The sequence below is a fragment of the Bos taurus genome, chromosome 22 (genome assembly GCF_002263795.3).
Source record: "Bos taurus isolate L1 Dominette 01449 registration number 42190680 breed Hereford chromosome 22, ARS-UCD2.0, whole genome shotgun sequence".
Lineage (NCBI taxonomy): Eukaryota > Metazoa > Chordata > Mammalia > Artiodactyla > Bovidae > Bos > Bos taurus.
The window spans coordinates 51,294,197-51,306,738 of NC_037349.1; the positions used below are offsets into that span (position 1 = coordinate 51,294,197).

The window sequence follows — 12,542 nt, forward strand, 5'->3', positions numbered from 1 at the left end:
CCTGGGGCCTATTGGGGGCGGTGCGTCTTCCAGGGTTGGCCTGGGATTGGCACAGATCGGGGTGGGGCGGAGCCTCCCTGATGGGCGTGCTTTATTTTCCTCTAGCTCCGGAGGCTCCTCCAGCCCTGGAGACACTTCGCGTGGAGCAGCGAGGGGAGCACTCACTGAGGCTGCACTGGCAGCCGGTGCCTGGTGCACGCGGCTTCCGTCTGCGTTGGCGACCTGAGGGTGAGAGTTACCCCCGGTGGGGGGGTGGCGGAGTTAGGGATCAGTGGGGGAGGGGCTGGGAGTGGGGTCCGTGAAATCCGTGAGAGCGGGCACGGATTGTCAGTGGGGGGGTCTGCGGGATTGCTGAAGATACCTGGCATCAGTCACTTGGGTGTGTGGGATCAGTGAGGGTCATTCAGCAGAGTCAGCGAGAATGAGGATCACAGTCAGGAGGTAGACCCCAATTGCAGAGTCAGTCAGTGAGGCTGGCGGGGGTCATGGTCAGTAAGGTAAACGAGGGTCAGTGAGGTGGACATGCCCATTAATGCCAGCATGTAGCATCCTCCTACATGCCTCCAACCTCCACTCTCACGCCTGCCCCAGGTGGCCAGGAACAGTCCCGAGTCCTGGGGCCGGAAGTCAGCAGCTATGACCTGGATGGGCTGGAGCCAGCGACCCACTACCGCATATGGCTGAGCGTCTTGGGGACGGCTGGAGAAGGGCCCCCCTCGGAAGTGACTGCATACACTGGTGTGCTCCTACCTCTACTGATGACCTACACCTCTACCCCGACTTCCTGCACCTGATGACCTACCCTGACTTCCTGCACCCCATGACTCTGAGTGATTCCTGTAGCCCCCTCTACCATTCTTAACCTGGGGTGATCCCAGCATGACTTCCGGTGACACTTCCCTCACCAAGCTGAATCTGCCCCAGGGTCTCCTTAGATCTCTCTGGGTTCTCAGGACATAGACTCTGATCCCTGGTCTTTGATTCCTCCTCCAGAGTCACCTCGTGTCCCAAGCACTCAACTGCGTGTGGTGGACACGTCAGTCGACTCAGTGACTCTGGCCTGGACCCCAGTGTCTGGGGTATCCAGCTACATCCTATCCTGGCGGCCTCTCAGAGGCCCTGGCCAAGGTGAAGGGGAGGCCTGGGTTGGGGCAGGTTGGCAGTGGGGGCTCCATGGAAGGCATCCTGTTTAACTGAGTTCTGTCCTCCGCAGAACTGCCTGGGGCCTCACAGACACTTCCGGGGACCTCAAGTTCCCAGCGGGTGACAGGCCTAGAGCTGGGCATCTCCTACCTCTTCTCCCTAACTCCTGTCCGGGACGGTGTACGCGGTCCTGAAGCCTCTATCACACAGAGCCCAGGTAGGGTGGGCACCGCAGAAGGGGCCCACCAGAACAGCTGGATGGGCCGGGCTCCTCAGAAACTCAGCCCCCTTTCCTGCAGCGTGTCCCCGCGGCCTGATGGATGTGGTGTTCCTGGTGCACGCCACTCGAGACAATGCTCATCGCTCGGAGGCTGTGAAGCGAGCCCTGGAGCACCTGGTGTCTGCACTCGGGCCTCTCGGGCCACAGGCCGTCCAGGTTTGGCCCCAGAGGCAGCCGGATTCCGGCCTGTCTCTGCCCACCCCTGGCCCCGACACCATTTCCCTGCCCTGCCAGCGGTCCAGGTTTTCTCCCAGCCCTTCCGCAGGCTCCAGGTCACCTCACTAGCTGGTCGACTCCACATCCTGCCATCACCGCTGAGCGCCCCATAGCGCAGGTTTACTTACACATGTTGGGCTCTGTGTCCCACCCGCCCCCCAGGCTCTGTGTCCCCTCTCCCTGCTGGGTCATCCTCTCCAGGCTCCGTGTCTGCCCACCCTAGGTCGGCCTCCTGTCCTACAGTCACCGGCCCTCCCCACTGTTGTCGCTGAACAGCTCCCATGACCTTGGCGTCATCCTGCAGAAGATCCGCAACATCCCCTACACGGACCCAAGTGGGAACAACCTGGGTAAGGACTCCAATGGACATGGACTCTTGGGGCTCTCCCTTGGGGAGCTCGGTGCCCCTGGGTTCTGACATGTCCTTTCTCCCAGGCACAGCCGTGGTTACAGCCCACAGATACCTGCTGGCACCAGATGCGCCTGGACGCCGCCGGCATGTGCCGGGGGTGATGGTTCTCCTGGTGGATGAGCCCTTGAGAGGTGACATCTTCAACTCTATCCGTGAGGCCCAGGCTGCTGGTGAGGACCAGGGCTGGTGGGAATGGGACCTGGGAGCAGCCTTGGCCCCGGCAGGGTCATCATGCAGGCTGCTGGACCACTCCTTAGGGCTCAGAGTGATGATGCTGGGGCTGGCGGGAGCTGACCCAGAGCAGCTGCGTCGCTTGGTGCCTGGCATGGACCCTTCCCAGACCTTCTTCGCTGTGGATGATGGTCTGAGCTTGGAGCGGGCCGTCAGTAGTCTGGCAGCAGCCCTGTGTCAGACAGCCTTGACCACGCAGGTTTGGAAGGGGCATCTGGGGGACTAGGTGGTGGAGAAGAATGGGTCTGAGGGCTCTGGGTTGAACTGCCTGACCTCAAGGAGACCCTGTATCCACAGCCACAGCCAGAGCCTTGCTCAGTGCATTGTCCAAAGGTGAGTGTCCAGGGTTGAGAGTGTGAGTGAGGGCCACTCTTGGGGCAAGCCACTCTGACCCTCACTCGACTTGTCTTTCCCCAGGGCCAGAAGGGGGAACCCGGACAGATGGTGAGTGGCTCCGATGGGGGGTAGAGAATGGGTTGGGGGGCCCAGTGGGGCAGGGGAGGCCAGCAGCAGAGGACTCACTGATCACCTTTCCTAGGGCCTGAAAGGACAAGCCGGGCCTCCTGGCCCCCCCGGCCTCCCGGTGAGTGCCTCCCCACGCCTGTCGTCTAACACCCCGAGTAGCGAAGTGTCCCCTCACCTGCTCTCTCCTCGCAGGGCAGGATTGGTGCTCCTGGCCCCCAGGGACCTCCTGGAAGTGCTTCTGCGAAGGGCGAGAGGGTGAGTGTAGAGACCACTGAGGTTCCCCTAAGACAATCCTCGAAGCTTCAGAGTATTTCTGGAAGCCTAAGTGAATGTGATAGACTGCGGCAGAGACTTTGGGGAAGGGTCTGAAGTGGAGGGGGCCAGTGGGGTTTCGAGGGCACCGGAGAGCCTGGGTGGAAGTTCGAAGTCCTCAAGGCACGGAAGGCCCTGGCCTCATCACTGCCCCTGTGCCTGGGGTTTGGCTCCCTTCAGCTCAGGGGCAGCATCTTGGCCCCACGGCTCCATCCCCAACAGCACTTGAGCCTGTAGGGTGAGGGGTCCAGGTGAAGAACAGTCAGTCAGCACCCCTCCAGTGAACCAGGGGCACTGAGGGAGGGTCCCTTCCTGCTCTGACCTCTTTGTCTCCTTAGGGCTTCCCTGGGGCAGATGGGCCTCCAGGCAGCCCTGGCCGCCCTGGGACTCCTGGAGCCCCTGGTCCGAAGGTGAGTAAGCCTTGCCCTCTCAGTTCACATGATGGGATGCTTTGCTTGAGTGGGTGAGGTGGTCTGACTGTTCTGACTCTGGCTTCTGTTTATAGGGCTCCCCAGGGTGGGCCGGCCCTCGTGGAGAACCAGTAAGTTTTTCTCCCTCTTGGCGTTTTCCCAGAGCTCTTTCTGCGGTGTGGGGACCCGGGGTGGTGGAGTGGGATTGGCCTGTGGGGGCCCAAACTGAAACGCGCTGAGATCAGACATCACCCTTTGCTCTTTTGCCCTCAGGGAGAGCGAGGACCTCGAGGCCCAAAGGGGGAGCCGGTAGGTGAAGGACGGAGGGGAGGGAACCAAGCTGGATGTCCCGGGGGGAGCAGAGTTGCCCCCCAGCCTGACACTGTGCAGGGCCTAAGGCATCATGAGGAATAGCTGGGGACCTCTGGGGCTTCTCCCACCTCAGGGTTCCCATACCCTGAATCCTGCCTGCTGTTCTCTATCCTGCAGGGAGAGCCTGGACAAGTCATTGGAGGCGAGGGCCCAGGGCTTCCTGGGCAGAAAGGGGACCCTGGACCTCCAGTAAGTTCTAGAGCATGGTGGTGGGGGGAACCTACGGGGGGTGGGAGAGAATGGGGGTCTATGGGATTGTGCTTTATACCTTGTCTCTTCCATCAGGGTCCCCCTGGATCTCGTGGGCCGTTGGGGGACCCGGGACCCCGGGGTCCCCCGGGATTTCCTGGAACAGCTGTGAAGGTGACAGCATGACCACCATGTGACCCAGTGACCTGGTGACCTCATTTGAGCCCACACTACCCCTACTGGTCACTCTGAGCCCATAGGCCCTCTTGGCCACCCCCCGCCCGTGACTCCTCAGGTCCTCCGTGACCTTTGTAACCCACTTTGACCACAAGACGCCCATTCCTCCTGGGATCTTGGGAAGCAGAGGTGTGGTCATGGGTCATTATCTCTCTTCCAGGGTGAGAAAGGCGATCGTGGGGAGCAGGTAAGCAAGGGGCACGTTAGGCTGGGGGTGGCATGGAACCTGATTGCCCCTGGCCATCCTCCGACCTGCTGTTCCTTCCCAGGGCCCCCCTGGACCAGGTGACGGCACTGCTGCTCTGGGCGAGCCTGGGCTGCCGGTGAGGGAGCTCTGAGGCTCTGCTGGGGACCCTGGGGGCCACGCTTGAGGTGTGGATAGAGGAGCCAAGGGCTCTGCTGAGGCAGTGGGAGGGCAGTGCTGGGCCAGTTTGTGGCTCTCAGTTTTTCCTCACTTCCTCCTAGGGTCTTCCTGGAAGCCCCGGACCCCAAGGCTCAGTTGGCCCCCCTGGAGAGAAAGGAGAAAAGGTGGGAGACGCTACCTGTTGGTGTCACAGTTCTCGGGTAGAGGGAGGCGTCCGAGTGCAGGGAGCAGGCTCTTTTACCATCTGTTCCTCCTTCAGGGTGACTGTGAAGATGGAGCCCCGGGCCTCCCAGGACAACCCGGAATTCCGGGTGAGCGGGTGAGTGTGGTGGGCAAGGCCCCAGCCCTCAGCCTCAGCCATCAACCCTCTACTCCATCCTTATTACCAAACCCAAATCTCTGAACCCCTTTCAGGGCCTTCGGGGACTTCCTGGAGATGCTGGCCCCAAAGTAAGTGCCAGGACTTCCCTGGGGGCCCAGTGGTTAAAACTCCGAGCTTCCAATACAGCGGGTGCAGCTTTGATCAGGGAGCCAAGACCTCACATGCTCCATGGCCAAAAAAAGAGATCATAAAATAAGGGAAGCAATATTGTAACAAATTAAATAAAGACCCAAATTACTTAAAAGAAAAAACAAAAAACGTGCCCTGTGGGGAGGTCAGGTATGAGGGGTGACACGCTGGGACCCCTGCAGGATTAGGGGATGCAGAGGACGGAGGTGAGTGTTCTCTCCAGGTCAGAGGTTGCGTTTCAGGGGTGGATGACTGGAGCCTGAGACACCTCATCTGGGCTTCAGCAGTGAAGGCCCTTTTCCTGTCTCTCTCCTCAGGGCGACCGAGGACTAACAGGGGCCGCTGGAGAGAAGGTCAGTGCACCCTGGGGGGTCTCTCAGGGCCCTGCAGGGTCTGGGGCAGACTTGGTTCTGACCCATTCTGTTCCATCAGGGTGAACGTGGATCGCCTGGCCCAGTGGGACCACAGGTGAGCCTACTGACCCCCCGTGCCAGCTGACCTTGGCTCCCTACCCCTCCTGGTTCTGGCTTCTTGCCCTTGACCTCCATTGCCCCTGACCTTCCACCACTCCTCACATGACTTCTAATCTCTGTTGCTGCAGGCTCTAACCCTCAACCTCAGGGACCTGCTTTTATATCTCTGACCCTGCTGAACTGACCTTGACTTCCACTGACCTGGTTTCTGTCTTCCTGCTGACCTCAATCCTGATCTTCTGGGACCCCCGTCCTGAACCTCCAGCCCTTCTCTGCCATCATCCCTCTACTCTCACCTGCCCCACCTGGGTCAGCATTTCTGCTTCTCTTCCCCAGGGGCTGCCAGGAGTTGCTGGACGACCTGGGCCCGAGGGTCCTGAAGTAAGTCTGTGACTGTGGGCCCAGGAGTGGGGCTTTATGTGTTCCTCCCCATCCTGGGCTCACGCTTTCTCCATGTGCAGGGGCCACCAGGACCGACCGGCCGCCGAGGAGAGAAGGTGGGTCATGGGCTGGGAGTCAGTCCCCCCTATACTAGGGATTGTGGCAGGTGGGACCCTGGGCCTTTGAGTTCCCATGTGGGTCCCTGACCTAGCCCTGTTGCTATCCTCTGTCCACAGGGGGAGCCTGGTCGGCCTGGAGACCCTGCAGTGGTGAGTGCAGGGAGGGTGGGTCTCTGATCACAGCACAGCCCCTTGAGCACTGTAACCCACCGGGAAACCAGCACTGTGGGCTCAGAGCTCTGTGACTGATGCTGTAACAAACCTTCCAACTCCTGGCTGTGATGCTGTGACCCCCATGACCATCATACAGGCCATGAGCCCCGTGTAACCCCTGCCCTGCTCCCAGTGGTGACTCTGTAACCTCTGGGCAGAGACTTCCGGTTTCATATATACCCCCAACCCCAATCAGGGCTGTCGTACTATGATCCCTTGGCCAAGCCATGTCTGTCCTGTTTGTTTTCAGGGACCTGGGGGTGCTGGAGCTAAAGGAGAGAAGGTATGTCTGGCGAGACGTGAAGGGCAGCTGTTACAGGGTTGAGATCAAGGTCACAGGGCACGCCTCAAGCAGGGCCCCTGGAGGTCATGACAGTTGTGGCATGATTGTTGGGTAGTGGGGCTCATGGAGCCTAGGGCTGAGGCTGATCGTCTTTGTCACCTCCAGGGAGATATGGGCCCCCCCGGGCCCAAAGGAGCTACCGGATTCAAAGGGGAACAGGTAAGTGTGGGAAGTGTTAGGGGGTCGGGCAGGTGACAGTTGTGTCCCCTGACTTCTGATCCTTCCTTCCACAGGGCTCACCTGGCTTGGCTCTTCCTGGAGACCCTGGCCCCAAGGGAGACCCTGGAGGCCGAGTGCGTAAATGTGGGGAAGGGGAATGTGACAGAAAGAGATGGGATGGTGCCTGGGAGCCCCAACTAAGTCCTGTCCCTCCTCCCCATGCCCTGCAGGGTCCCATTGGCCTCACTGGCAGAGCAGGACCCCCGGTGAGTGCCTGTGACCTCAGGTACCATCAAGGTTTCTGGGGTCCCCTCCCCTCAAGGTCTGGCTATACGTGCAGCGTCATTCTGTCCTCCTTTGCAGGGCGACTCAGGACCCCCTGGAGAGAAGGGAGACCCTGGGCGGCCCGGTTCCCCAGGACCCGTCGGCCCCCGAGGACGAGACGTGAGAGGACTGGACTGGGGGAGTGCTGGGGGGTGTGGAGTAGAGTATGCTGGCACCCGTGGGAGTTGGGGATCAGGACTGACCCTCATGTCTCACAGGGTGAAGTTGGAGAGAAGGGCGATGACGGTCCCCCGGTGAGACTCCTTCCCACTGTGGTTTCTGATCCTTTGTCCTTGAGTGGGAATCCTGGGGGGTGGGCTCCACCAGGTTATCCCATCCATCCTCCTGCCTCCTGTCCAGTCAGTACCCAGGCCCGTTTGGCCGCCCCTCTCTGAGTTAGTTTGAGCCTAACTCATCTGTTTGATACGGGCTTCTCTCCACCACCAGGGTGACCCAGGTTTGCCTGGAAAAGCTGGCGAGCGTGGCCTTCGGGTGAGGCTTTGCAGGGAGACGTAAGGGGGGATCTGCATTAGAGGAGGCGGGAACAAAGGGGATGGGAAACTCTGACATGGTTTCGGGGTAATGGAGAACCCGGGGCAGTATGGAGGTCATGGGGTGATCTGCAAAATCCTGGGATGGGGAGGGTCCGTCTCACACCAGCTATTCTTCTCAGGGAGCGCCTGGAGCTCGGGGGCCTGTGGGTGAGAAGGGAGACCAGGGAGATCCTGGAGAGGAAGGACGAAATGTGAGTCATGACCTCTGACCCCTGAACTCTAACCTCAGCTTCCATCTCCAACCATCCAGCTCCCAGCCTCTGACCCTGCCACCCCAACCCTGCAATGCCCAACCCTCACAGTGATTTCCTGTGACCCCTCATCACAACCCTCAAAGGCCACAAGGATCCCCATGAGTCCCTCGGGTGTTTCCAAAGCCCCCCAGACTGCCGCCCCTCCTCACTGACCCTGACCCTCTGCCTCTGCAGGGGAGCCCTGGACCGTCTGGACCCAAGGGTGACCGTGGGGAGCCAGTGAGTAGTGCTGGTGTTGCGGGCACAGAGGGGATGGAGGGTTGCGGTGCTCTGTCTGGGGAGCACCTCCGCTAAGGGCCTGGAGATCAAGATCAGGAGCCCTGGTGGTCATCCCCAGGCCTGATCTGGCTTCTGGGGCTTGGCATTGAGGTGCAGGGAATTTGGAAGCAGAGGTGAGCTTGGGGCAAATCTGAGCTACCCCGTGGGGCCCCAGAGTTCCTGTTGACTACAGTTATTTCCTTCCCTAGGGTCCCCCAGGAGCCCCTGGACGGCTGGTAAGAACTGACTCGGTCTGATCCTCTGTCATCTCCCCCACCTGCCCCTACTGGCCCCACACATCCCTTTCACTGACTCCCACTTTCCCCACTGCCCCTGGATGTCTTCACTGGTCCTCACCCGCTCCTCTTCCCCTAGTTGGACTGTTCTTCTCACTGGCCATTCCCCCACAGGTGGACGTGGGACTTGGAGCCGGAGAGAAGGTACCAGGCTCTGGGGTGGAGTGAGGCTGTAGCGTGGCGAGGCATTTCAGCGCCCCCATGACTGGTTCTGCCCCAGGCGCGCCTGTGGCCCCAGTGCTGTTCCCTCAACACGCTCGTCTCTGCCACAGGGAGAGCCTGGGGACCGAGGACAGGAGGGTCCACGAGGACCCAAGGGCGACCCTGGCCCCCCTGGAGCTTCTGGGGAGAGGGTGAGTGTGGCTGGTCCCAAGGGGTCGCGTGGGCCTGGGAAACCCTGCTCTGATTTCTTCCTCTCCCGCCCTCAGGGCGTCAGTGGACTTCGGGGGCCTCCAGGCCCACAGGTGAGTGATGCACTTGGTACCATCAGCCTAAGTGTCCCTCTTGCCCTCTCCTCTCACTGACCTTGTGACCTTGTTCCCTTCAGGGGGACCCAGGTGTTCGAGGCCCAGCAGGAGAAAAGGTGAGAGGGTGTGGAGGGTTTCCGACTATGAGCCTGGGCTCTCAGATCCATCTCATCCTCCGAGGCCTCTTACTACTCACTCTGTTTTCCCCAGGGCGACCGGGGCCCTCCTGGCCTGGATGGCCGCAGTGGGCTGGATGGGAAACCGGGAGCCTCTGGTCCCCCTGGGCCGAATGTGAGTTGTGGCGGTCACTGCGTGGCTGTGCCTCTTCCCTAGTCCCTTCGTATGGCCCCAGTCTCCGGAGCCTTGTGGGTCTTGATGAGCTCTGGGGCCAGCTAGGTTATCTGTGTCTCCTAGTACCCCACCTGGCTAGGGGGTTCACAGGAACTAGTGGCCCTGTCAGAGGACAGTGCCCCTGACCCCATGACCACTGCAGACTCCCTGACTTGAGTCTCTCTTCAGGGTGCCATGGGCAAGGCCGGAGACCCAGGGAGAGACGTAAGTAAGGGGGGGATGTTAGGATGGAGGGCAGCTCAGGGGTCCAGCATAAACTGTAGCCTGGTTGTCATAGTTACTGGCAGTAGGGGCGTTGGTCCAGTCCTGTCCTTGGTAGGGTCCCGGTCCCCTGGCAGGCAGGTTTGAGCAGAGTTCTGCTTTCCAGTCTTCTCTGCCTTGGGGCCTATAGTAGGACCCCCCAAACCTGAGGCTTCTTCCCTTGGGAGTTTCAGCAGAGGACACCCTACCCTATTGAGTCTCAGCCTTGGGACCTCAATGGTACCTCCCAATTCTGGGGGGGATCTCCACCCTGGAGGAGGTTTCTAGTGGGGTCCTCCAAGTCCATGGATGTGCCCCAGGGGATATCTCAGCGACCCTCTCAATCCTAGCAAAGACTTTTTCCAGGGACTTCCGGGCCTTCGAGGAGAACAGGGCCCCCCTGGCCCTGCTGGTCCCCCTGGAGCACCGGTGAGTCCCACTTTCATGGTAGCCTTTTGCCTCCTTCCTGCCCTCACCCCAACCCTGACTTCTGACCAATGATCTCTTCCCACAGGGAAAGCCGGGCGAGGATGGCAAGCCTGGCCTGAATGGGAAAAACGTGAGTGTCTAGACACAGGGAAACCTCCAAAAAATGCTAGCACCTGGACACAGCCCAGACGTTCGACACACAAGGGGCACACACGTAGATACAGGCTGATGTGCAGTGACACCCGTGTACCTAACCCACACACACAGACACGTCTGGAAACACATGTCCACGCACACACAGAGGCAGCCTCACAGACACGGTTAGGTGGACATGCCAACCTGTGCCCGGATGGACCAACTCAGGCTAAAATAACCATGGCCACGGGCACAGGCGAAGGGCACAGACACAGATGGAGAGGTGCAGGCACACAGGTGTGAGGCCCCGTTTCAGGGGCACTGAGGACACAGACACACAGACCACACAGCCACACTCGGATGCGTGCTGTGACAGGCCCCAGGCTGCACGTGGACCTCTGTGGGGGTGTGGACCCACCACCAAGGCTCTGAGGGGCGATACACGTGGCGACATCCCGACATATGCATTTGCATCCACACTCACTCGTATACATATGGCCACACGGAGCGAGGTACACACAGGATTTGCCAACAGACAGCGAGACACACGGACAGTTCCTAACTCTGTTGGATCTGATGTGCGTCCTCTGCCTGCAGGGAGAACCCGGGGACCCTGGAGAAGACGGGAGGAAGGTGAGTTGCCCTCGCGTGGATTCTGCTCTGGCTCAGACTGGGGCCGGGTCTGAAGCAGCCTTGTCTTCCTTAGGGAGAGAAGGGAGATTCAGGCGCCCCTGGGAGAGAAGTGAGTGTTGGCGTCTTCTGCAATCTCTGACCCCTGACCCTGGCCCTGTGATACGTGACCCCACTCCCTCCTGGGGTCTCAGGGTCCTGATGCTGGCTGCATTGTCCACAGGGTCGTGACGGCCCCAAGGGTGAGCGTGGAGCTCCTGGTAGCCCTGGACTCCAGGGCCCCCCGGGCCTCCCAGGGCAGGTCGGCCCTCCCGGGCAGGTGAGTATCTGGGGTAGTTCCAGGACTTGGGAGCAATCGACGGGGGCCTTAGGTTGCCACCCCTGGAGGCCGTGATCCCCCATGACCTCTTTGTGTTCTGTCGTATCTCAGGGCTTCCCTGGCGTCCCGGGGAGTTCAGGCCCCAAGGTGAGTGTGCGGATGCTAGGTGAGGGGTACGGTGGGCGGGCTGCCCAGAGTGGGGGCATTTTCCCACCAGTCGTTCTTCTTCTCAGGGTGACCGTGGGGAGACTGGACCCAGAGGGGAGCAGGTGAGGCCCCCACCTCTTTCACTTGCCCCGGTAGCCATAGCACCCACGCATGCACCCACATGCTGCACCCCAGGCTGGGTCCAGCAGCTTACCTCTTGGTGTCTCCAGGGCCTCCCAGGAGAGCGTGGCCTGAGAGGAGAGCCTGGGAGCCTGGTGGTGAGTGAAGCCTGGGACATGGTCCTTGACTGTTCCACGCATGTCTGTGGGCCGCCTCCGCCCCCTTCCGCTTGCAGCCACAGGTGCTGTCCTATATGCTAGGGCCCCTGCCCTGTTGGGATTCCTGTGGGCTACATGGACGGGAACCTGGGTGATGGGACATGCCAGGGAGGGGCTTCCAGTGGCCTCCAGTCACCCCAGCCAAGGGCTAAAGGGTCCTCTAGGCAGGAAGCCAGGGGACGAGGGTATAGAGGCTGTTTTGGGGGGCAATGTGGGGCCTTTTCTTCTGTGGGCATCCCCTCATCCAGTTTGTGTCCCCAGAATGCAGAGCGGTTGCTGGAAAATATTGGCATCAAGGTAGGTTGATGGGGGCTGGACACAGGGGCCGCGGGGAGCCCCACGGGACACGTAATGCCCCCAGGGCTGGCCAGGGCATGGGTGGCTGCAGCCTTGGCCTTCCTCTTCTGACCCTGCATGTCACCCAGACATCTGCCCTGAGGGAGATCGTGGAGACCTGGGAAGAAAGCTCTGGTGGCTTCCTGCCCACGCCTGAACGGCGTCGCGGCCCCAAGGGGGACCCAGGCGAGCGGGGCCCCCCAGGCAAGGAGGTGTGTGCTGGGTCCTCAAGCGGGGAGGGGCTGTTCTGTGGACGGTGTCGGTGACCACCAGCATGTACTGTTCTGCTCCTCCAGGGCCCCATCGGCTTTTCTGGAGAACGTGGACCAAAGGGAGATCGTGGAGACCCCGGCCCTCAGGGGCCACCTGGCCTGGCCCTGGGGGAGAGGGGCCTTCCTGGACCTACCGGCCTTGCCGGGGAGCCTGGGAAGCCTGGTATCCCTGGGCTCCCTGGCCCAGCTGGGAGTGTGGGGGAGGCCGGAAGACCCGGAGAGAGGGTGAGCCTGGGGGCTGGTGGGAGTGGCCGGGGGAGTGGGGTCAGGGGGAGCCAGACTCCCCATGGGCATACCCCCCACCTTGGTATCTGCTTTTCAGGGAGAACGGGGAGAGAAAGGAGAACGTGGAGAACAGGTGA

General features: G+C 60.9%; 1 protein-coding gene across 2 annotated transcripts in view; it reads left to right on the forward strand.

Moving 5' to 3' along the window:
• Positions 1 to 12,542, forward strand: part of COL7A1 (collagen type VII alpha 1 chain) — a 30,300-nt gene that overhangs the window by 6,777 nt on the left and 10,981 nt on the right. For both annotated transcript variants that reach the window (XM_002697051.7, XM_059880095.1), the window contains exons 20-74: positions 106 to 228; positions 592 to 738; positions 994 to 1,128; positions 1,214 to 1,360; positions 1,443 to 1,579; positions 1,863 to 1,989; positions 2,075 to 2,221; positions 2,309 to 2,481; positions 2,580 to 2,615; positions 2,700 to 2,726; positions 2,821 to 2,865; positions 2,940 to 3,002; positions 3,398 to 3,469; positions 3,565 to 3,600; positions 3,743 to 3,778; positions 3,959 to 4,030; positions 4,127 to 4,204; positions 4,428 to 4,454; positions 4,537 to 4,590; positions 4,733 to 4,795; positions 4,891 to 4,950; positions 5,046 to 5,081; positions 5,460 to 5,495; positions 5,575 to 5,610; positions 5,952 to 5,996; positions 6,077 to 6,112; positions 6,233 to 6,265; positions 6,579 to 6,611; positions 6,777 to 6,830; positions 6,905 to 6,964; positions 7,061 to 7,096; positions 7,194 to 7,274; positions 7,373 to 7,408; positions 7,602 to 7,646; positions 7,828 to 7,899; positions 8,137 to 8,181; positions 8,430 to 8,456; positions 8,631 to 8,660; positions 8,789 to 8,869; positions 8,945 to 8,980; positions 9,064 to 9,099; positions 9,194 to 9,274; positions 9,503 to 9,538; positions 9,941 to 10,003; positions 10,089 to 10,133; positions 10,736 to 10,771; positions 10,845 to 10,880; positions 10,992 to 11,087; positions 11,199 to 11,234; positions 11,321 to 11,356; positions 11,465 to 11,512; positions 11,834 to 11,869; positions 11,998 to 12,120; positions 12,205 to 12,405; positions 12,503 to 12,538. In XM_002697051.7, coding sequence (XP_002697097.2) covers positions 106 to 228; positions 592 to 738; positions 994 to 1,128; positions 1,214 to 1,360; positions 1,443 to 1,579; positions 1,863 to 1,989; positions 2,075 to 2,221; positions 2,309 to 2,481; positions 2,580 to 2,615; positions 2,700 to 2,726; positions 2,821 to 2,865; positions 2,940 to 3,002; positions 3,398 to 3,469; positions 3,565 to 3,600; positions 3,743 to 3,778; positions 3,959 to 4,030; positions 4,127 to 4,204; positions 4,428 to 4,454; positions 4,537 to 4,590; positions 4,733 to 4,795; positions 4,891 to 4,950; positions 5,046 to 5,081; positions 5,460 to 5,495; positions 5,575 to 5,610; positions 5,952 to 5,996; positions 6,077 to 6,112; positions 6,233 to 6,265; positions 6,579 to 6,611; positions 6,777 to 6,830; positions 6,905 to 6,964; positions 7,061 to 7,096; positions 7,194 to 7,274; positions 7,373 to 7,408; positions 7,602 to 7,646; positions 7,828 to 7,899; positions 8,137 to 8,181; positions 8,430 to 8,456; positions 8,631 to 8,660; positions 8,789 to 8,869; positions 8,945 to 8,980; positions 9,064 to 9,099; positions 9,194 to 9,274; positions 9,503 to 9,538; positions 9,941 to 10,003; positions 10,089 to 10,133; positions 10,736 to 10,771; positions 10,845 to 10,880; positions 10,992 to 11,087; positions 11,199 to 11,234; positions 11,321 to 11,356; positions 11,465 to 11,512; positions 11,834 to 11,869; positions 11,998 to 12,120; positions 12,205 to 12,405; positions 12,503 to 12,538 — 3,608 coding nt within the window. The remainder of the gene's footprint in view (positions 1 to 105; positions 229 to 591; positions 739 to 993; positions 1,129 to 1,213; positions 1,361 to 1,442; positions 1,580 to 1,862; positions 1,990 to 2,074; positions 2,222 to 2,308; positions 2,482 to 2,579; positions 2,616 to 2,699; positions 2,727 to 2,820; positions 2,866 to 2,939; positions 3,003 to 3,397; positions 3,470 to 3,564; positions 3,601 to 3,742; positions 3,779 to 3,958; positions 4,031 to 4,126; positions 4,205 to 4,427; positions 4,455 to 4,536; positions 4,591 to 4,732; positions 4,796 to 4,890; positions 4,951 to 5,045; positions 5,082 to 5,459; positions 5,496 to 5,574; positions 5,611 to 5,951; positions 5,997 to 6,076; positions 6,113 to 6,232; positions 6,266 to 6,578; positions 6,612 to 6,776; positions 6,831 to 6,904; positions 6,965 to 7,060; positions 7,097 to 7,193; positions 7,275 to 7,372; positions 7,409 to 7,601; positions 7,647 to 7,827; positions 7,900 to 8,136; positions 8,182 to 8,429; positions 8,457 to 8,630; positions 8,661 to 8,788; positions 8,870 to 8,944; positions 8,981 to 9,063; positions 9,100 to 9,193; positions 9,275 to 9,502; positions 9,539 to 9,940; positions 10,004 to 10,088; positions 10,134 to 10,735; positions 10,772 to 10,844; positions 10,881 to 10,991; positions 11,088 to 11,198; positions 11,235 to 11,320; positions 11,357 to 11,464; positions 11,513 to 11,833; positions 11,870 to 11,997; positions 12,121 to 12,204; positions 12,406 to 12,502; positions 12,539 to 12,542) is intronic.